The 22,362-nt window shown below is 43.4% G+C and overlaps 1 protein-coding gene across 1 annotated transcript; it reads right to left on the reverse strand.

The window, feature by feature from the left end:
- Positions 1 to 3,569: 3,569 nt before the first annotated feature.
- LOC123158180 (glycosylinositol phosphorylceramide mannosyl transferase 1-like) lies at positions 3,570 to 6,098 on the reverse strand. Its single transcript, XM_044576271.1, has 5 exons — positions 5,869 to 6,098; positions 5,383 to 5,764; positions 5,094 to 5,257; positions 4,904 to 4,974; positions 3,570 to 3,959 (listed from the first exon to the last, which is right to left on the reverse strand). The coding sequence occupies exons 1-5, from the start codon at positions 6,096 to 6,098 to the stop codon at positions 3,799 to 3,801; spliced, it is 1,008 nt and encodes a 335-aa protein (XP_044432206.1). The 3' UTR covers positions 3,570 to 3,798.
- Positions 6,099 to 22,362: the final 16,264 nt, after the last annotated feature.

The following is a 22,362-nucleotide window of genomic DNA, read 5'->3' on the forward strand; positions in this document are numbered from 1 at the left end:
CATAAAGGCTTGAGACAAGGGGACTCGATGTCTCCCTTCCTATTTAATATAGTGGCGGATATGTTGACCGTTCTTACTGGCAGGGCCAAGGAGAATGGTCTGGTCGATGGACTCGTTCCTCACCTAGTTGATGGGGGAGTTTCCATTTTACAATATGCAGACAACACTATTCTTTTCATGGAGCATGACATTGCAAAAGCTCGAAACATGAAATTGGTCTTATGTCTTTTCGAACAATTGTCGGGGCTTAGAATCAAATTTAACAAGAGTGAATTGTTCTGCTTTGGCCGGGCCAAAGAGGAGCAAGATACATATAGACAATTGTTCGGTTGTGAATTAGGTTCTTTGCCCTTTAGTTATTTAGGCATACCAATTCACCATCGTAAACTCTCCAACAAAGAGTGGAAATGCATCGAAGATCGAATTGAAAAGAAGCTTAGTTGTTGGAAGGGCATGTTAATGTTGTACGGCGGTCGGCTAGTACTTATTAACTCAGTACTTACTAGTATGTCGATGTTCCTGCTATCCTTCTTTGAGGTACCAAAAGTGGTACGGAAGAGACTAGATTTCTTTGGATCTCGATTCTTCTGGCAGTTAGACGAGGCCAAGAAAAAGTATCGTCTAGCACGATGGGATATATTATGCCGACCCAAGGATCAGGGAGGGCTAGGTATTGAGAACCTGGAAATAAAGAATAAATGCCTTATGAGTAAATGGCTATATAGGCTATCAGTAGAGAATGATGGTATGTGGGCACAGATATTACACAACAAATATCTGCAATCGAAAACTCTTGCCCAAGTCACGGCGAGGCCGAATGATTCGTCATTTTGGAAGGGGCTTATGAGAACTAAAGACTTGTTCTTTCGTAGGACCAAATTTCTTGTTGGCAATAGGATGACAACAAGGTTTTGGGAGGATACATGGCTAGGGGAGACGTCATTAGCCATACAATATCCAAGCCTATATAATATTGCGCAACGTAAGGAACATTATGTAGGCACAATATTACAATCTGTCCCCTTGAATATTCAGTTTCGGCGATCTTTAGTTGGGGAGCGTTGGAACTCATGGATTCACTTGGTACGGAGATTGTTATCCGACCAACCCGACTCATTACACTGGAAGTTGGCTCGAAACGGGATGTTCACGATAAAATCTTTTTATATGGATCTTATTAATTCTGGCCCAATCCCGAGATCAATTAATATATGGAAAGTTAAGGTTCCCTTGTGTATTAAAATATTTATATGGTTTGTTCACAAGCAAGTGATCCTCACCGAAGACAATTTGTTAAAGAGACGATGGGTAGGCAGTTCACGATGTTGTTTTTGTGATCATGATGAAACAATTTAACATCTTTTCATAGATTGCCCTCTCGCTAAATTACTTTGGCGAACGATTCATATAGCCTTCAACATCGTCCCACCACTTAGCATTGAATCGTTATTTGGGATGTGGTTAGCTGGAGTGGAACATAATACTGCGGCTCGTATTCGAATTGAAATATGTGTATTTGTGTGGGCTATATGAAACTGCAGGAATGATATGATTTTTAATAGACAACACATTTTAACCTTCTTGAGGTCATCTTCAGAGCTACGGCATGGATCCGTACGTGGTCCTTACTCACTCCTACGGACTTCAGGGAGCCGTTGATTACTGGTGTAACCAATGGGAGATGGTAACACGGTCTATATGCGGTCGCATAACAGGATAGGAGTTTAGGGTCCTAGTCCTTTGTTTCATACCGGTTGTGGCTTTGCGTTTTTTTTTCTTTCTTATGTTTGTTTGCTCCTTTTGCGAGCTGTAATACCTTGCGGACTTTGTGCTACTTTGAGACGTTTAATAATATGGCTGCATGTATCGTTCAGATGCAAGGCGCCGGGGGCAAGCCTCCTTTTCGGAAGAAAAAAACAAGTTGGTTGGATTGACCTCTACAAGTTTTTGTATACGAATTAACTGCCTTTTCGTCAAGGAGGGATTTGGCCATGCTACTCTCTTGGATACTGATCGTGTTAACCATCCATCCGGAGGTGTCGAGAAATGTCTAGAGCATGGGGAAACTGCATTGCAACGTCTCTCCCAATGCAAGCTTGGATATATTTGGAATCTTTTCAAACGAAAGGGTTAAGTTTTTCGTAAATACTTTTTGCTAAACTTTTCCACACTCTCACATGATTCACAGTAGTACGAGACACCAATCGGATGAGGATCGACCGGTCAAATTGCCAGAAATAGCTGGGTGCAGAACTTGCAAGGCAAATAATTATGCAGATTACCGGAAACAAACTATAGTCGGTCAAAAGGTAGGAGAGAACTGCAGGAGCAGGAGGCTACGTACGTACGTGAACCAGCCATGATCGTTCTTTGACCGTTCAACAAGGGAGCGAGGCGAGCAGCGAGCTCGCTATCGGCCTATGGCAGCGTCGCTATCGCTATAAAGGGTGCGCGGAGGCCGTTGTGCTGTGCTCTCCAGTGTCCAGTCTCTCCACTACCGCGCTCCTTCCTAGCCTAGCTCCGCCGCCCGCAGGCCACACCGCCATCGCGCTCTAGCTCCGCCGTCCGCAGGCCACGCCGCCATGTCGTTCCCCAGCGGCACCCCACCGCCCGCGGGAGTGCTGATCATCAACAACTGCCCCGCATGCCAGCAGTGCCAGGCGTGCCTCGCCCCGCAGCCCTGCCCCGCCATCGACGTCGGCAGCCACCTCACCCGCACCGTCAGCATATGGATCAGCTGCATCGTCGCCGTGGTGCTCGTCACCTACCTCATCGCCAGCTACATTCGCCGCCGCCGCCCTGCGACGGCCGTCGTCGCGCCTCCTCCTCCTCCGCGGTCGCCGCCGGGCACACCTCTCCGCGTCCGCGAGCGCGACGCCACCGCGCCGCCCGTCTACGTGCCGCGGCCGTACCCCTACCCCTACTTCGTCAACGTCGTGAACGACGCCGACGAGCTGGAGATGGCCGCGGCGGCGGGCAACATAGCTGCAGCGACCACCGGCTGCGCCGTCATGTAGGGAACACGCCGGCCGCAGGCCCCCTTCGTCGTATCTTTCTCTTCGTATCCGCCGTATGCATCTGTAGGCTCGATCGCTCTGGTATCTTTCTTTCCGTGTACTGGACTGCTGGATTTGTAATGGCACGTCGAGAGCAGAGGATTCGCTGGGTCATATGAAACTGAAGTAAAACTAGCAGTCTGGTCATTAGTGTGGCCTCGTGATAACAATTAACATCAAGGGTATTATTATGTTTACATGACTAGTTCTTCTTGGTTTTCTGTATTGCTACCAAATTGGCATTACTCCTATCTCCTCTACTGGTTGTTGCAAGCTTGAATTTTTTAAATGCTTCCAGCCGGTTGTTGCTAATTCAAACAAGGCACTCCAGGTAATGATGCTAAAAGTAACTGACCATACAGAAAAAGTATGTATCTTCTCCATGTTTCGCCGTCGCTAGCTACTGCTGCATCCATCCATCTTGTGTACCGCGGGGCTCGCTGAATATGCTGCGGCATTCTGCATCTATATATATGAACCTGACTGACAATGCTCAGTATCAATGCTGGAGACAAAAATACGACTCTGTACTGCGCTTGACTAGAGGAGTGTCAAAATTCATAAACAGTTTCAGTTCCCCTGCACATATAATTTACAAAGAGCCGTAGTCTTACAACGGCCACAGTATCTTAGAAGCTGATGAACTATGCACAAGCACACTAGCCTGGTAATATGTGCTAGGCAGCACCCAAGTGAAAGGCAAAACAGAGACAAACCAAACCAAACTGAACTGAAAACCGTGTCACCAAAACCAGCTAGTTCGGCTATCAACAGCCTTGACTGTGGTCGCTACCAGAGGCATATGACCATACATGGAAGCAAATGCATTCAAACATCTAGATCTCCGCAAATCATGGCCTTTTAAACTGCTGATGCCGGACGATCCGATCTCAAATATCCTTCCTGCAGTAAAATTTATAGTGTGGGCATTAGTGTGACCTCCTGATGACAGTAACATCCAGGCTAATATGTTTACATGGCTAGTTCTTTTTTGGTTTTCTGTATTATTGCTTCTATATGGTTGTTGCTAATTCAAAAAAGGCACTTCAAGTAATGCTACATAACTGACCAGCATACAGAAAAAGCAACAAATTTTCAGACTAGCTGTCTTCCTAATCGACACTAGAGTGACGGGTAGAGTTATTGTAACACCGTTCAATCGGGACTTTTGAGGAAATTATCACATTTGATAGCAATACACATACAACTAAGAATTAAGATATTTTAACTATATGAAGTTCAAATTCCGAAAGCCTCGCGTGATCACAATGCCATAAGCCATTTACCAGCAACATAGGTTGTGTTCATGTTCACCATGGGCAAATCTTGCATACAACAACTGGGTTCCATTTAAGTCATCAATCTGACAAAACTTTTGGTAAACAACTATTTTACTGTTCATCGTCAGAATGTTGTGAGGATGAACTCAGTGCTATGGCTTAAATGAAATCTCCCTTTCTTCGCAGATGAGATACTGTGTGCACATAATTTAATATGCTCTAACTGACGCATTCTTCTGAATATATTCAGTTTTTTTTTCCGGAAAGGGGTCTGAATATATTCAATTCACAAGCTTTCCTGAATGGCAAGTTGGTTGGCAAGAGCATAGCAGGATATCATCTGTAGGTCCCTGTTTCTGCTGATAATCCATTTGGATGACAAAATGTACAGGCAAAAACGCATCAAGATTGAGAGTCTAAAGAAAGACATATGTCGCCTTAAGTAAACTAAGCGTCACTAGTAATTCACCAATGATGGAATTTATCAGCGAAAAAAATTAAGGGTATATAAGTTCTTCAGAAGATAGCACAGAAGAATTTTAATGGTGCGCAGCGATGCTTACAGACCTTGGACCCATATTGGTGGAGCTCCGGTCACATTTGCAACAAGAAAAGACATAGCAATGTCCTCACAATTCCTGTTAAGCATTGGTGGAAATCTTAATATATCCTACATAGGGCATCATTTCAGCATAATGTACATAACTGAAGAGAACTTTCTACAAATGTAGATGCAGTAATATAGAGTTATATATACCTATTCTCTGTCACATAATCTCGAATAGACGGTAGCATGCGGTTGGTATATAGATTCAAATACCGCTTATGGAGAAAACTCGCTTTGGAAAGTACCATGCTGTATGTCCCTGTCCTCCAAACTGACCACCAGCTTCCATATCTGTACTCCTCAGTGTTGCCTCTCTGCAGAGGAAATTGATCCAGTTAACATAACTAACTTTCTAATAATATCCATGCAGACAAATTCATAACTCATGATCCACTAGAATACAGAAGTACAGCTAGTTATGAAGTGTAGTCGCTTGTACCGGGTCAGCAGGCCAGTGCATCCGGGGCACGAAGCCGACCATGGCAGAGGGCGCGCTCTGCCAGACGCCGAAGGCGAACCGCAGCGTGGAGCACGGCACGACGAGGTCGTCGTCGACCGAGAAGACAGCGTCCGTCCTGAGCCCCTGGATCGGCCTGAACCTGTTGTTGAGGCTGTTTCCCCTGTTCATCACGAACCCAACGTTGACGGCGGCGTGGCTGCAGTTGAGGACGCTCCGGCGCAGGGCCTCGGGCGGCTCCTGCGGCTCGCTCCATACGACGTGGACGGCGTCTACGCCCGCGCAGACGGAGTAGTGCGCGACGGCTCTCTTCAGGAGGTGGTAGCGCTTCCACGTGTTGATCACCACGGCGTAGCCGCTGCCGCTGACGGGAAGGAAGGACGACGGTGTTAGCCGCCGCAGCCGCGGGTAATTAGTCGAGCAGGTGGTGTACGCGTCACCTGTGGCTGGTTATCGGCGAGTACTCACCGTGGCGAGGCGGCGGCGGAAGCATCGGGCTCCGGCCGGTGGAGCGTGATGCAGAGCATGAGGATGGCACCGGCGGCGAGAGCGAGCAGGCACGCGAGGAAGCAGGCGGCGAATCTGCCGGCTCTGGCCGCGGGCGCGTGGCGAGGGGGCACGGGGGCGAGGGGCTGGCGGCGGCGGGCGCCGCTCCACCGGTGCGTCGCGGCCTGCAGCTGCAGTAGCTGCTTGGCCATGCCCAGCATCACAGGCAGCGCTCCTCAAGACGATCGATGGCGTCGCGGAAGCAGCCGCGGTCAGAGCAAGAAGAAGAGAGAGACCGAGCTTTCACGGCGAGCGAGCGAAGCCTTGGCCTTGGCGTGTGCCCAGTGTGCACCACCTGACCGGCGATGGCGACACTGAAGTAGTAGTACTAGTCAACTCGCTCGCTCGACGCCAGTGGTGGAGCTGAGGGGAGGGCGAGCTGACTTGAGCTGAGCTGAGCTCGCTTTGCTTTTCCTAATGCAGATGCAGCGGAAGAATCTCCGGCGGTTGGGCCACACCCACGGTGGTCAGTTGGCTGGAGCAGGTGGCAGCGTAAAAGAAACATTCCCCTCCGATCTCGGCTACGCATGGACCGCGCGCACAAATTCAGTGAGAAACATACTCACTCAAGAATAGTTAATCTGAGTTCTATTACTATGTTACTATCTTTATTAAATACATGTCACATAAACAAACTTGTCTTGAAATGCACTAGTAGCTAAGTTACTCACACTATGACCAGTCTTATATGGAGTACAATTTCTAGAGCGTCGCCGTATCGGTCCCATCGCTATAATAACCATCATTATGGCTTCTAACGATATTGATCAAAAAAGTCAATTCAGCAAAGTGGCCGTCCCACCTTCCATCGCCATAATTTTTGGTGGGCGCACGACTTCATGTTTGGAGGTTGAACGAGGCGATATGGCGCGCCCTCCATCCATCCAAACATTGGCGCGACGGATATTTAAGGACGCGTGCTCCCTTCAGCCGTCTCTCACATTCTCGCGCCGCCTTCGTTTCATGCCACCGCCGAAGCCCGGATCCCGTGAATTGGCCCGTGTAGCCTTAGCTGACCTGTTTCCCCGTCCTCCCACACTTCGTTGCAGCCCCCGCGCCTTCTTCCCGTTGCCACGCCCTTCATGCCACCACTTTCGCCGCGCGGCCTCAAAGTGTTCGATAACTTGCCTAGAGGTAAAATTTTCCAACATTTTCTTGTGGATTTAGTTTACGGCTCATAGATTCATGCAGGTGACATAGGATTCACATTATGTGTGGATGAGTTGGATGATGGAGGTAACTTTTTTTGTTGATTCTTCGCCGGATTCTCGAGCTACGAGTCCAAGAATGAAATCATGGACACCGAAGAAGATAAGGTGATATTGATGTTGTTGAATGTATAATGTCAAACATAACAAAGAGGAAGCCTTCGGGATCGCAGGTTGGTCATTTCAACTGAGCAGAATCGAAGGCCATGAGCGACGCATGCTCGATTACTTTGTGTTACGTTGTACCTTTCTACGATACCTGTTTCGGTGACACTTCCACATGATCAAGCGGTTGTTCCATCGAATTGCCACCAGGCTCTTAGGTTTTTCCCCTTTTAAGAAGATGGCCACAACACTTAGAAGGATTGTATATTGCTCTCTTGCAGATTCATGGGATGCCACTTTTTGAATGGCCGAAGATACAACAGTCAAGTGCATGAAACTGGTGGGGAACATAGCATGCAATTTCAAAAAAAATTATACGCTCACGCAAGATCTATCTAGGAGATACATAGCAACAGGAGGGTGAGAGTGTGTCTACGTACCCTTGTAGACCGAAAGCAGAGCGTTTGACAACGCGATTGATGTAGTCGAACTTCTTCTCGTTCCGACCGATCAAGCACCGAACGTACGACACCTCCGAGTTCTGCACACATGTGACGCCCCCGATTTAATCGTACACTAATCATGCACGCAAATGTGTACGGTCAAGATCAGGGACTCACGGGAAGATATCACAACACAACTCTAAAACATAAGTAAGTCATACAAGCATCATAATACAAGCCAGGGGCCTCGAGGGCTCGAATACAAATGCTCGATCATAAACGAGTCAGCGGAAGCAATAATATCTGAGTACAGACATAAGTTAAACAAGTTTGCCTTAAGCAGGCTAGCACAAACTAGGATACAGATCGAAAGAGGCGCAGACCTCCTGCCTGGGATCCTCCTAACTACTCCTTGTCGTCGTCAGCGGGCTGCACATAGTAGTAGGCACCTCCAGTGTAGTAGGAGTCGTCGTCGAAGGTGGCGTCTGGCTCCTGGGCTCCGGCATCTGGTTGCGACAACCAGGTAGAAAGGAAAGGGGGAAAGGGGGGAGAAAAGCAACCGTGAGTACTCATCCAAAGTACTCGCAAGCAAGGAGCTACACTACATATGCATGGGTATATGTGTAAAGGGCCATATCAGTGGACTGAACTGTAGAATGCCAGAATAAGAGGGGGATAACTAGTCCTATCGAAGACTACGCTTCTGGCAGCCTCCGTCTTGCAGCATGTAGAAGAGAGTAGACTGAAGTCCTCCAAGTAGCATTGTATAGCATAATCCTACCCGGCGATCCTCTCCTCATCGCCCTGTTAGAGAGCGATCACCGGGTTGTATCTGGCACTTGGAAGGGTGTGTTTTATTAAGTATCTGGTTCTAGTTGTCATAAGGTCAAGGTACAACTCCAAGTCGTCCTGTTAACGAAGATCACGGCTATTCGAATAGATTAACTTCCCTGCAGGGGTGCACCACATAACCCAACACACTCGATCCCATTTGGCCGGACACACTTTCCTGGGTCATGCCCGGCCTCGGAAGATCAACACGTCGCAGCCCCACCTAGGCCTAACAGAGAGGTCAGCACGCCGGTCTAACTCCTATGGCGCAGGGGTCTGGGCCCATCGCCCATTGCACACCTGCACGTTGCGAGGGCGAGCGAAAGAAGAACTAGCCCCCTTAATACAAGAGCAGGCTTACGTTCCAATCCGGCGCGCGCCGCTCAGTCGCTGACGTCTAGAAGGCTTCGGCCGATACCACGATGTCGAGTGCCCATATCTTTCCCACGTAGTTGGTTAGTGCGTATAGACCAAATGGCCAGACTCAGATCAAATACCAAGATCTCGTTAAGCGTGTTATTATGAAGCAACCGCGGACGCCGACCAGGGCCAGGCCCACCTCTCGCCTAGGTGGTCTCAACCTGCCCTGTCGCTCCGCCACAAAGATCCACACAGAGGGCCGTCAGGACAAAGGTCCTTTCAGCCCCTAATCCGTGAATCACTCGCGGGTACTCTTCGAGCGGACCCGACTTTAGTCATCATCTGTAGTATGTACATATGTATAGTAAATACCCGTGATCACCTCCCAAGTGATCACGACCCGATAGTATAGCAAGGCAGACTGACAAGAATGTAGGGCCAATGATGATAAACTAGCATCCTATACTAAGCATTTAGGATTGCAGGTAAGGTATCAACAGATGTAGCAACAATGTCAGGCTATGCATCAGAATAGGATTAACGGAAAGCAGTAACATGCTACACTACTCTAATGCAAGCAGTATAGAGGAGAATAGGCGATATCTGGTGATCAAGGGGGGGGGGGCTTGCCTGGTTGCTCAGACAAGGAGGGGTCGTCGGTGACGTAGTCGACCACAGGGGCATGAGCATCGTCATAGGGTCTACCGGAGAGAAGAGGGGGAAGAAACAGTAAATACATAGCAAGCAAGTGCATAACAGGACAACAAGCAGAGCTAGACGTGTTCTAACGCGGTATGAGGTGATACCGGTGAGGGGGGGGAAACATCCGGGAAAGTATCCCCGGTGTTCCGTGTTTTCGGACAGATGAACCGGAGGGGGAAAGTTGCGTGTTCGATATGCTAGGGGTGTGTGGCGGACGAACGTGTTGCATATCCGAAATCGTCTCGTTGTTCTGAGCAACTTTCATGTTGAAAATAATTTAATCCGACTTACGGATTAAAAGATATGATTTTCTAAAGATTTTATTAATTTCAGGAATTTAATTAATTATTTAATTTAATTCGAAAATGGATTTATGACATCAGCAGTCAACAGAGTTGACTGGTCAACCTGACCAGTGGGTCCCACTGGTCAGTGACACATTTTAATTAAACAATTTAGTTATCCTAATTAGTATTAATTAGGGGTGGGCCCCACTGCCATTGACTACTAAATTAACTTATTAACAGATCAGGTTAATTAGGTAACTAGTGTGTAATTAGTTTAATTAGTTGGTTAATTTAATTAATCACAATTAAGTAAGTTAATTATTTCTTAAATTAATTATTTTTATTTTATTATTTTACTTTTATTTTTTTTAAATACGTTCTGGGCGTGGGCCCCATTTGTCATAGGCCCATAGGGGCCTATCGGGTTCGGCGTGGTTTCGGGCACGGCCCAATCGGGTGCACGCCCAGGGGCGCCGTGGCGGACGAGGCCAGCGAGGTCGGGCGACCACCGGAGGGGGACACCGACGGGGGGGCAGCAGGGCCACCGACGTACCTCTTCCTCCTATATAAGCCTGCATACCCCGAAAACATCTAGGGAGCCATCGAAGAAATATTTCCGACACTGTAACCTTCTGTATCCGCGAGATCCCATCTTGGAGCCGTCGCCGGCGTTCTGCCGGAGGGGGAATCCACCACGGAGGGCTTCTACTTCAACACCATAGCCCTTTCGACGAGTTGTGAGTAGTTTACCACATACCTTCGGGTCCATAGTTATTAGCTAGTTGGCTTCTTCTCTCTTTTTGGATCTCAATACAATGTTCTCCCCCTCTCTTGTGGAGATCTATTCGATGTAAACTCTTTTTGCGGTGTGTTTGTCGAGATCCGATGAATTGTGGGTTTATGATCAAGTTTATCTATGAGAAATATCTGAATCTTCTCTGAATTCTTTTATGTATGATTGAGTTATCTTTGCAAGTCTCTTGGAATTATCGGTTTGGTTTGGCCTACTAGATTGATCTTTCTTGCCATGGGAGAAGTGCTTAGCTTTGGGTTCAATCTTGCGGTGTCCTTACCAAGTGACAGAAAGGGTTGCAAGGCACGTATTGTATTGTTGCCATCAAGGATAAAAATATGGTGTTTATATCATATTGCTTGAGTTTATCCCACTACATCATGTCATCTTTCTTAATGCGTTACTCTGTTCTTATGAACTTAATACTCTAGATGCATGCTGGATAGTGGTCTATGTGTGGAGTAATAGTAGTAGATGCAGGCAGGAGTCGGTCTACTTGTCACGGACGTGATGCCTATATACATGATCATGCCTATATAATCTCATAATTATTCGCTTTTCTATCAATTGCTCGACATTAATTTGTTCACCCACCGTAATACTTATGCTATCTTGAGAGAAGCCTCTAGTGAAACCTATGGACCCCGGGTCTATCTTTTATCATATAAGATTTCAATCTACTTTTATTTGCATCTTTATTTTCTGCATCTATATTATAAAATACCAAAAATATATTTATCTTATCATATTATCTCTATCAGATCTCACTTTCGCAAGTGTCCGTGAAGGGATTGACAACCCCTTTATCACATTGGTTGCGAGTTCTTTGTTTGTTTGTGTAGTTTTGTGGGACTTGTGAGGAGCCTCCTACTGGATTGATACCTTGGTTCTCAAAAACTGAGGGAAATACTTACGCTACTATGCTGCATCACCCTTTCCTCTTCAAGGAAAACCAACGCAAGCTCAAGACGTAGCAAGAAGGATTTCTGGCGCCGTTGCCGGGGAGGTCTTCGCTCAAGTCAAGACATACCAAGTACCCATCACAAACTCAGCTCCCTCGCATTTACATTATTTGCCATTTGCCTCTCATTTTCCTCTCCCCCACTTCACCCTTGCCATTTTATTCGCCCTTCTTCTGTTTGTCTTTTTGTTTGCTTTGATGCCTTACTTGGCTTGTTTGCTCGTTTGGTTTGAATAGTTGTTTATTTATTGCTAAACAGAGAACCTAAGGTCTATGGATCCTCATGTGCTTGCTAATCTTTCTAAGAGATCCTATTATGATAAACCTATTGCTAGTGAGTTTTGTGCACTAGATTATCTTTATGAAGCTTTGCTCGAAATTTGTGAATCTGAAAATTGTGATGAAGAAATTTATGAAGAGATTCATGATAACTCCTTGAATAAAAAGCATGACTGCAATGCTTTTACTATAAATTTTCTTGATGTCAATTGTGCTAATAATAGGCAAAACCCTAAGCTTGGGGATGCTAGTTTTGCTATGTCTACTACTTGTTGCAATGATCATGATTGGGGTAGTTCTTCTTATGATCTTGAAAATTTATTTGAGCCCCTTGATGAATATGAGATTGATAATAATGTTTGCAATAATATTGAAAGTGGGTTTGGAAGAGTGTCAACTTTAGATCCCACATATTTGGACAATGTTCAATCTTATGAAGTTTTTGATAAAAGTGGGTTTAGAGAGTCATGACTTTAGTTAATGTTAATCCCACTATTTTGGAAGAGTGCCAACTTTGCATGCATATGGATCGTGTTGAGAATATGTTATGTGATAGCTATTTTGTTGAATTTGCTTATGATCCTACATGTAATTATTATGAGAGAGGAAAATATGGTTGTAGAAATTTTTATCTTACTAAATTACCTCTCGTCATGTTGAGATTGCTATCGTCTCTTTCTTCTTCCTTGCATATGCTAGTTTTTGCTTGCCTTGAAAATTTGTTTGCTTAAAATATGCCTATGAATAGGAAGTATGTTAGACTTAGATGTGTTTGTCACATGTTTTATGATGCTCTTTTTAAGCTTCAATTCTTGTCTTTCATGTGAGCATCATTGAAATCTCAATGCCTAGCTAAAAAGACTTTAAAGAAAAGCGCTTGTTGGGAGACAACCCAATATTTTTACTCGATGGTATTCATTAAATATTTTGCATCTACCTTCTTTTTAGACGTGTTTTTATGTTTTAATTAGTGTTTGTGCCAAGTAGAACCTATAGGATAACCTATGATGATACTTGATTTGATTCTGCTGAAAAACAGAAACTTTGCGCTCACGAGAAAAAATTCAATAAATCACAGAAACGAGATTTTGCATTGATTCTTTTTCCTGCTGTTCAATAAATAAATTTTTCAAGACGTCCTATTTTGGTAGGATTTTAAGGTTCCAGAAGTTTGCGTTAGTTACAGATTGCTACAGACTGTTCTGTTTTTGACAGATTCTATTTTTCGTGTGTTGTTTGCTTATTTTGATGCATCTATGGCTAGTATTAAGTGGTATGAACCATAGAGAACCTGGAATACAATAGTCTTACCACAAATTTAAACAAAGAATGATTTCATTACAGTACCTTATGTGGTGGTTTTGTTTTCTTTCACTAAAGGAGCTTATGAGATTTCCTGTTGAGTTTTGTGTTGTGAAGTTTTAAAGTTTTGGTTAAAGATTTGATGGACTATGGAATAAGGAGTGGCAAAAGCCTAAGCTTGGGGATGCCCATGGCACCCCAAGATATTCAAGAATATCCAAAAGCCTAAGCTTGGGGATGCCCCCGGAAGGCATCCCCTCTTTCGTCTTCGTTCATTGGTAACTTTACTTGGAGCTATATTTTTATTCGCCACATGATATGCGTTTTGCTTGGAGCATCGCGTATTATATTAGTATTTGGTTTTTAGTTTACCACAATCATCCTTGCTGTACACACCTTTTGGGAGAAGCCTACTTGATTGAAATTTATTAGAATACTCTATATGCTTCACTTATATCTTTTGAGCTAGATAGTTTTTGCTCTAGTGCTTCACTTATATATTTTAGAGCACGGCGGTGGTTTAATTTTGAAGAAATTGTTGATCTCTCATGCTTCACTTATATTATTTTGAGAGTCTTTTAGAACAGCATGGTATTTGCTATCGTTATAAATTGGTCCTAGAATGATGAGCATCCAAGTTGGGTATAATAAAAACTATCATAGGAAGTGAACTGGATGCTATGATCAATTTGATACTTGATAATTGTTTTGAGATATGGAGGTAGTGATATTAAAGTCGTCCTAGTTGGGTGATTATGAATTTAAAGAATGCTTGTGTTGAAGTTAGCAAGTCTCGTAGCATGCACATATGGTTAAAGTTGTGTACCAAAATTGAAACATGAAGTGTACCTGGCTTGTGCATCCTTACGAGTGGCGGTCGGGGACGAGCGATGGTCTTTTCCTACCAATCTATCCCTCTAGGAGCATGCGCGTAGTGCTTGATTTTTGATGACTTCTAAATTTTTGCAATAAGTATATGAGTTCTTATGACTAATGTTGAGTCCATGGATTATACACACTTTTACCTTTCCACCATTGCTAGCCTCTTCGGTACCGTGCATTGCCCTTTCTCACCTAGAGAGTTGGTGCAAACTTCGCCGGTGCATCGAAACCCTGTGATATGATACGCTCTATCACACATAAACCTCGTTATATCTTCCTCAAAACAGCCACCATACCTACCTATTTATGGTATTTCCATAGCCATTCCGAGATATATTGCCATGCAACTTTCCACCGTTCCGTTCATCATCATCATGACATACATTACTTTTGTCATATTGCCATTGCATGATCATGTAGTTGACATCGTATTTGTGGCAAAGCCACCATGCATAATTTTTCATACATGTCACTCTTGATTCATTGCACCATCCCGGTACACCGCCGGAGGCATTCATATAGAGTCATATCTTGTTCTAGTTTCGAGTTTTAATTCATGTGTTGTAATCAATGAAGTGTGATGATCATCATTATTAGAGCATTGTCCCAAAGAAAAACAAGGAAAGGCCAAAATAAAAAAAGAAAGGCCAAAGAAAAAAAGAAAAAAAAGAAAAAAAAGAAAAAAAGAAAAAAGAAACAAATAAAAAGGGGCAATGTTACTATCTATTTTTCCACACTTGTGCTTCAAAGTAGCACCATGTTCTTCATTTAGTGAGTCTCATATATTGTGCTTCAAAGTAGCACCATGTTTTTCATATAGAGAGTCTCATATGTTGTCACTTTCATATACTAGTGGGAATTTTTCATTATAGAACTTGGCTTGTATATTCCTACGATGGGCTTCCTCAAATGCCCTAGTTCTTCGTGAGCAAGCAAGTTGGATGCACACCCACTAGTTTTCTTTTGTTGAGCTTTCATTCATTCATAGCTCTAGTGCATCCGTTGCATGACAATCCCTACTCCTCATGTTGACATCAATTGATGGGCATCTCCATAGCCCGTTGATTATCCTCGTCAATGTGAGACTTTCTCCTTTTTGTCTTCTCCACACAATCCCCAATCATTATTCTATTCCACCCATAGTGCTATATCCATGGCTCATGCTCATGTATTGCATGAAGGTTGAAAAAGTTTGAGATTATTTAAGTACGAAACAATTGCTTGGCTTGTCATCGGGGGTGTAGAAGTTGGGAACATCTTTGTGTGACGAAAATGAAGCATAGCCTAACTATATGATTTTGTAGGGATGAACTTTCTTTAGCCATGTTATTTTGAGAAGACATGATTGCTTTTATTAGTATGCTTGAAGTATTACTATTTCTTTTGTCAATATGAACTTTTATTTTGAATCATTTGGATCTGAACATTCATGCCACAATAAAGAGAAATTACATTGAGAATTATGCTAGGTAGCATTCCACATCAAAAAAATTTGTTTTTATCATTTACCTACTCGAGGACAAGCAGGAATTAAGCTTGGGGATGCTTGATACGTCTCCAACGTATCTATAATTTTTGATTGTTCCATGCTATTATATTACCTGTTTTGGATGTTTATGGGTTTTATTTTACACATTTATATCATTTTTGGGACTAACCTACTGACTGGAGGCCCAGGCCATATTGCTGTTTTTTTTGCCTATTTCAGTATTTCGAAGAAAAGGAATATCAAACGGAGTCCAAATGGAATGAAACCTTCGGGAGCGTGATTTTTGGAACGAACGTGATCCGGAGAACTTGGAGTGCAAGTCAAGAAGCAATCGAGGCGGTCAGGTGATAGGAGGGCGCGCCCACCCCTCCTGGGCGCGCCCCCTGTCTCCTGGGCCCCTCGAGCGGCCATCGATGTACCTCTTCCTCCTATATAAGCCTACATACCCCAAAAACATCCAGGGAGCCACCAAAGAAATATTTCTGCCACCATAACCTTCTGTATCCGCGAGATCCCATCTTGGAGCCGTCGTCAGTGTTCTGCTGGAGGGGGAATCCACCATGGAGGGCTTCTACATCAACACCATAGCCATTCCGATGAGTTGTGAGTGGTTTACCATAGACCTTCGAGTCCATAGTTATTAGCTAGTTGGCTTCTTTTCTTTTTTTGGATCTCAATACAATGTTCTCCCCCTCTCTTGTGGAGATCTATTTGATGTAAACTCTTTTTGCGGTGTGTTTGTCGAGATCCGATGAATTGTGGGTTTATGATCAAGTTTATCTATGAGAAATATCTAAATCTTCTCTGAATTCTTTTATGTATGATTGAGTTATCTTTGCAAGTCTCTTCGAATTATCGGTTTGGTTTGGCCTACTAGATTGATCTTTCTTGCCATGGGAGAAGTGCTTAGCTTTGGGTTCAATCTTGTGGTGTCCTTACCCAGTGACAGAAAGGGTTGCAAGGCACGTATTGTATTGTTGCCATCGAGGATAAAAAGATGGGGTTTATATCATATTGCTTGAGTTTATCCCTCTACATCATGTCATCTTTCTTAATGCGTTACTCTGTTCTTATGAACATAACACTCTAGATGCATGCTGGATAGCGGTCGATGTGTGGAGTAATAGTAGTAGATGCCGGCATGAGTCGGTCTACTTGTCACGAACGTGATGCCTATATACATGATCATGCCTAGATAATCTCATAATTATTCGCTTTTCTATCAATTGGTCGACAGTAATTTGTTCACCCACCGTAATACTTATGCTATCTTGAGAGAAGCCTCTAGTGAAACCTATGGCCCCCGGGTCTATCTTTTATCATATAAGATTTCAATCTACTTTTATTTGCATCTTTATTTTTTGCATCTCTATTATAAAATACCAAAAATATACTTATATTATCATATTATTTCTATCAGATCTCACTTTCGCAAGTGGCTGTGAAGGGATTGACAACCCCTTTATCGCGCTGGTTGCGAGTTCTTTGTTTTCTTGTGTAGATTCGTGGGACTTGTGAGGAGTCTCCTACTGGATTGATACCTTGGTTCTCAAAAACTGAGGGAAATACTTACGCTACTGTGCTGCATCACCCTTTCCTCTTCAAGGAAAACCAACACAAGCTCAAGACATAACAGCATTCAAAACATTTTTGAAGTCCCGGTTCTAAGCCATAAAGCATGGTGCACTAAACTATCAAGTAGTCATCATATTGAGCTTGCCAAACATTCATAATGTCTACATCTGCTCCTGCAATAGGTTTGTCACCTAGCGGTGCATCAATGACATAATTCTTCTGTGCAGCAATGAGGATAATCCTTAGATCACGGACCCAGTCCGCGTCACTGCTACTATCATATTTCAACTTAGTCTTCTCTAGGAACATATCAAAAAACATAAGGGAGCTATAACGCGAGCTATTGATCTACAACATAATTTGCAAATACTATCAGGACAGTTCATGATAAATTAAAGTTCAATTAATCATATTACTTGAGAACTCCCACTTAGATTGACATCCCTCAAGTCATTTGAATGATACATGATCCAAATCAACTAAACCATGTCCGATCATCACGTGAGATGGAGTAGTCATCAATGGTGAACATCTCTATGTTGATCATATCTACTATATGATTCATGTTCGACCTTTTGGTCTCCAGTGTTCCGAGGCCATGTCTGTACATGCTAAGCTCGTCAAGTTTAACCCGAGTATTCTGCATGTGCAAAATTGTCTTGCACCCGTTGTATGTGAACGTATAGCCTATCACACCCGATCATCACGTGGTGTCTCAGGACGAAGAAGTGTCGCAACGATGCATATTCAGGGAGAACACTTATACCTTGAAATTTTAGTTAAGGGATCATCTTATAATGCTACCACCATACTAAGCAAAATAAGATGTATAAAAGATAAACATCACATGCAATCAAAATATGTGACATGATATGGCCATCATCATCTTATGCTTTTGATCTCCATCTCCAAAGCATCGTCATGATCTCCATCGTCACCGGCTCGACACCTTGATCTCCATCGTTGCGTCGTCGTCTCATCAACTATTGCTTCTACAACTATCGCTACCGCATAGTGATAAAATAAAGCAATTACACGGCGTTTGCATTTCATACAATAAAGCGACAGCCATAAGGCTCCTGCCAGTTGCCGATAACTTTTACAAAACATGATCATCTCATACAATAACATATATCACATCATGTCATGACCATATCACAACACAAGCATGCCCTGCAAAAACAAGTTAGACGTCCTCTACTTTGTTGTTGCAAGTTTTATGTGGCTGCTACGGGCTTCTAGCAAGAATCGTTCTTACCTACGGCACAAAACCACAAAGGTGATTTATCAAGTTTGTTGTTTTAACCTTCAACAAGGACCGACCGCAGTCAAATTTGATTTAAGTAAAGTAGGAGAAACAGACACCCGCCAGCCACCTTTATGCAAAACTAGTTGCATGTCTGTCGGTGGAACCGGTCTGATGAACGTGGTCATGTAAGGTTGGTGCGGGCCACTTCATCCAACTATAACGCTGAATCAAAATAATGAACGGAATGAAACCTTCGGGAGCATGATTTTTGGAATGAACGTGATCCAGAGAACTTGGAGTGCAAGTCAAGAAGCAAACGAGGCAGCCAGGAGATAGGAGGGCGCGCCCACCCCTCCTGGGCGCGCCCCCTGTCTCCTAGGCCCCTCGAGCGGCCACCGACGTACTTCTTCCTCCTATATATACCTACGTACCCCGAAAACATTGATAACCCACAAGTATAGGGGATCGCAACAGTTTTCGAGGGTAGAGTATTCAACCCAAATTTGTTGATTCGACACAAGGGGAGCCAAAGACTTTTCTCAAGTATTAGCAGCTGAGTTGTCAATTCAACCACACCTGGAAACTTAGTATCCGCAGCAAAGTGTTTAGTAGCAAAGTAATATGATAGTGGTGGTAACGGTAACAAAAGTAAAGACAACAAAAGTAATGTTTTTGGTATTTTGTAGTGATTGTAACAGTAACAACGGGAAAGTAAATAAGCGAGAACCATAATATGGAAAACTCGTAGGCACCGGATCAATGATGGATAATTATGCCAGATGCGCTTCATCATGTAACAGTCATAACATAGGGTGACACAGAACTAGCTCCAGTTCATCAATGTAATGTAGGCATGTATTCTGAACATAGTCATACATGCTTATGGAAAAGAACTTGCATGACATCTTTTGTCCTACCCTCCCATGGCAGCGGGGTCCTATTGGAAACTAAGGGATATTAAGGCCTCCTTTTAATAGAGAACCGGAACAAAGCATTAGCACATAGTGAATACATGAACTCCTCAAACTATGGTCATCACCAGGAGTGGTTCCGATTATTGTCACCTCGAGGTTGCCGGATCATAACACATAGTAGGTGACTGTAGACTTGCAAGATAGGATCAAGAACTCACATATATTCATGAAAACATAATAGGTTCAGATCTGAAATCATGGCACTCGGTCCCTAGTGACAAGCAACATCAATCTCAGAACATAATGGATACTAGGGATCAAACCCTAACAAAACTAACTCGATTACATGATAAATCTCATCCAACCCATCACCGTCCAGCAAGCCTACAATGGAATTACTCATGCACAGTGGTGAGCATCATGAAATTGGTGATGGAGGATGGTTGATGATGACGACGGCGACGAATTCCCCTCTCTGGAGCCCCGAACGGACTCCAGATCAGCCCTCCCGAGAGAGATTAGGGCTTGGCGGAGGCTCCGTATCGTAAAACGCGATGATTTCTTCTCTCTGATTTTTTTCTCCCCGAAAGCCAATATATGGAGTTGGAGTTGGCGTCAGAGGGCCACCAGGGGGCCCACGAGGTGGACAGGGTGTGGGCCCCCTGGTCTTCATCTTTTGCGAGGATTTTGCTTTATTTTTTCTAAGGTGTTCCGTGGAGTTTCAGGACATTCCGAGAATCTTTATTTTCTGCACAAAAACAACACCATGGCAATTCTGCTGAAAACAGCGTCAGTCCGGGTTAGTTCCATTCAAATCATACAAGTTAGAGTCCAAAACAAGGGCAAAAGTGTTTGGAAAAGTAGATACGACGGAGACATATCAACTCCCCGAAGCTTAAACCCTTGCTTGTCCTGAAGCAATTCAGTTGACAAACTGAAAGAGAAAGAGAAAAACTTTTACAAACTCTGTTTGCTCTTGTTGTTGTAAACATGAAAAGCTAGCATTCAAGTTTTAGCAAATATTATGAACTAACCATTCTCACAATAACACAAAGGTCTCAAAATTACTCATATCAATGGCATAATTAGCTAGCGAGCTATAATAACAAAACTCGGATGACAACACTTTCTCAAAATAATCATAACATGATATAACGGAATGGTATCTCGCTAGCCCTTTCTGAGACCGCAAAACATAAATGCAGAGCACCTTTAAAGATCAAGGACTGACTAAACATTGTAATTCATGGTACAAGAGATCCAATCAAGTCATACCCGAAATAAACCAATAATAATGAATGCAAACGACAGTGTGCTCTCCAGCGGGTGCTTTTTAATAAGAAGGGTGATGACTCAACATAAAAGTAAATAGATAAGCCCTTCGCAGAGGGAAGCAGGGATTTGTAGAGGTGCCAGAGCTCAGTTTTAAAATAGAGATCGAATAACATTTTGAGCGGCATACTTTTGTTGTCAACGCAACAACTATGAGATGACGATATCTTCCATGCTAAACAAATTATAGGCGGTTCCCAAACAGAATGATAAAGTTTATACTCCCCTTCCTCCACAAGCATCAATCCATGGCTTGCTCGAAACAACGAGTGCCTCCAACATTCAACGGGTCCCAAGGGGAGTTTTGTTTGCAATTATTTTGATTTAGTTTGCATAAAGCATGGGACTGGGCATCCCGGTGACCAGCCATTTTCTCGTTAATGAGGAGCGGAGTCCACTCCTCTTGAGAATAACCGCCTAACATGGAAGATAAGGGGAGCCCTAGTTGAAACATGAGCTGCTCGAGTATACAAAACAGAATTTCATTTGAAGGTTTGGAGTTTGGCACATACAAATTTACTTGGAACGACAGATAAATACCGCATATAGGTAGGTATAGTGGACTCATATGGAATAACTTTGGGGTTTAAGGAGTTTGGATGCACAAGTAGTATTCCCGCTTAGTACAGGTGAAGGCTAGCAAAAAACTAGGAAGCGACCAACTGAGAGAGCGACAACAGTCGTAAACATGCATTAAAATTAATTTACACCGAATATAAGCATGAGTAGGATATAATCCACCATGAACATGAATATCATGAAGGCTATGTTGATTTGATTCAACTACATGCATGAACATGTGCCAAGTCTAGTCACTCAATTCATTTAAAGGAGGATACCATCCCATCATACCACATCATAATCATTCTAATAGCATGTTGGCACGCAAGGTAAACCATTATAACTCATAGCTAATCAAGCATAGCACAAGCAACTATAATCTCTAAATGTCATTGCAAATATGTTTACTTCATAATAGCTAACTCAGGAACAATGAATCATCATATTTACAAAAACAAAAGAGGTCGAGTTCATACCAGCTTTTCTCATCCCAATAAGTCCATCATATATCATCATTATTGCCTTTCACTTGCACGACTGAACGAAGTGTATAATAATAAGAGTGCACGTGCATTGGACTAAGTTGGAATCTACAAGCATTCAACTCAAGAGAGAAGACAAGTAATATGGGCTCTAAGTTAAATAATCATTCATGCATATATGAGCCACTAAGCATTTTCAATATGGTCTTCTCCTATTGACCCCCAAAGAAAAGAAAAGGAAAACTATTTACACGGGAAAGCTCCCAACAAGCAAAAGAAGAACGGGAAATATTTTTGGGTTTTCCTTTTTAACTACTACAGCAAAGAAATAAACTACTACTATTTTTTATTTTTCTTAAGGTTTATTAAACACACAAGAAGAAAGCAGGAAAAAGAAAATAATCTAGCATGGATATTACAGTGAAAGAGTATGAACACCGACATCTAGCAATGAGTGTGTGTAAACATGAATGTAATGTCGGTGGGAAATACGTAGTCCCCCAAGCTTAGGCTTTTGGCCTAAGTTGGTCTATTGCCAGAGATGGCCTGGCGGATACCCATAAGTGAAGCTGGGGTCATACTGTGATGAAGAAGACTCCGGCTGCCACTGGTTGGCAGCCTCCTCTGGATCCAAAGAATAAACAGATAGTCGTGGAGGCTC

The sequence above is a fragment of the Triticum aestivum genome, chromosome 7B, assembly GCF_018294505.1.
Source record: "Triticum aestivum cultivar Chinese Spring chromosome 7B, IWGSC CS RefSeq v2.1, whole genome shotgun sequence".
NCBI lineage: Eukaryota > Viridiplantae > Streptophyta > Magnoliopsida > Poales > Poaceae > Triticum > Triticum aestivum.

Bases quoted from the DNA above. Each gene is read 5' to 3' on its own strand.
- LOC123158180 (XM_044576271.1), bottom strand. From the start codon at position 6,098: ATGGCCAAGCAGCTACTGCAGCTGCAGGCCGCGACGCACCGGTGGAGC. The intron at 5,765-5,868 runs GTGAGTACTCGC...CCTTCCCGTCAG, and splicing joins TCCGCCGCCGCCTCGCCACG to CGGCAGCGGCTACGCCGTGG. The intron at 4,975-5,093 runs GTATATATAACT...AATGCTTAACAG, and splicing joins GATTATGTGACAGAGAATAG to GAATTGTGAGGACATTGCTA.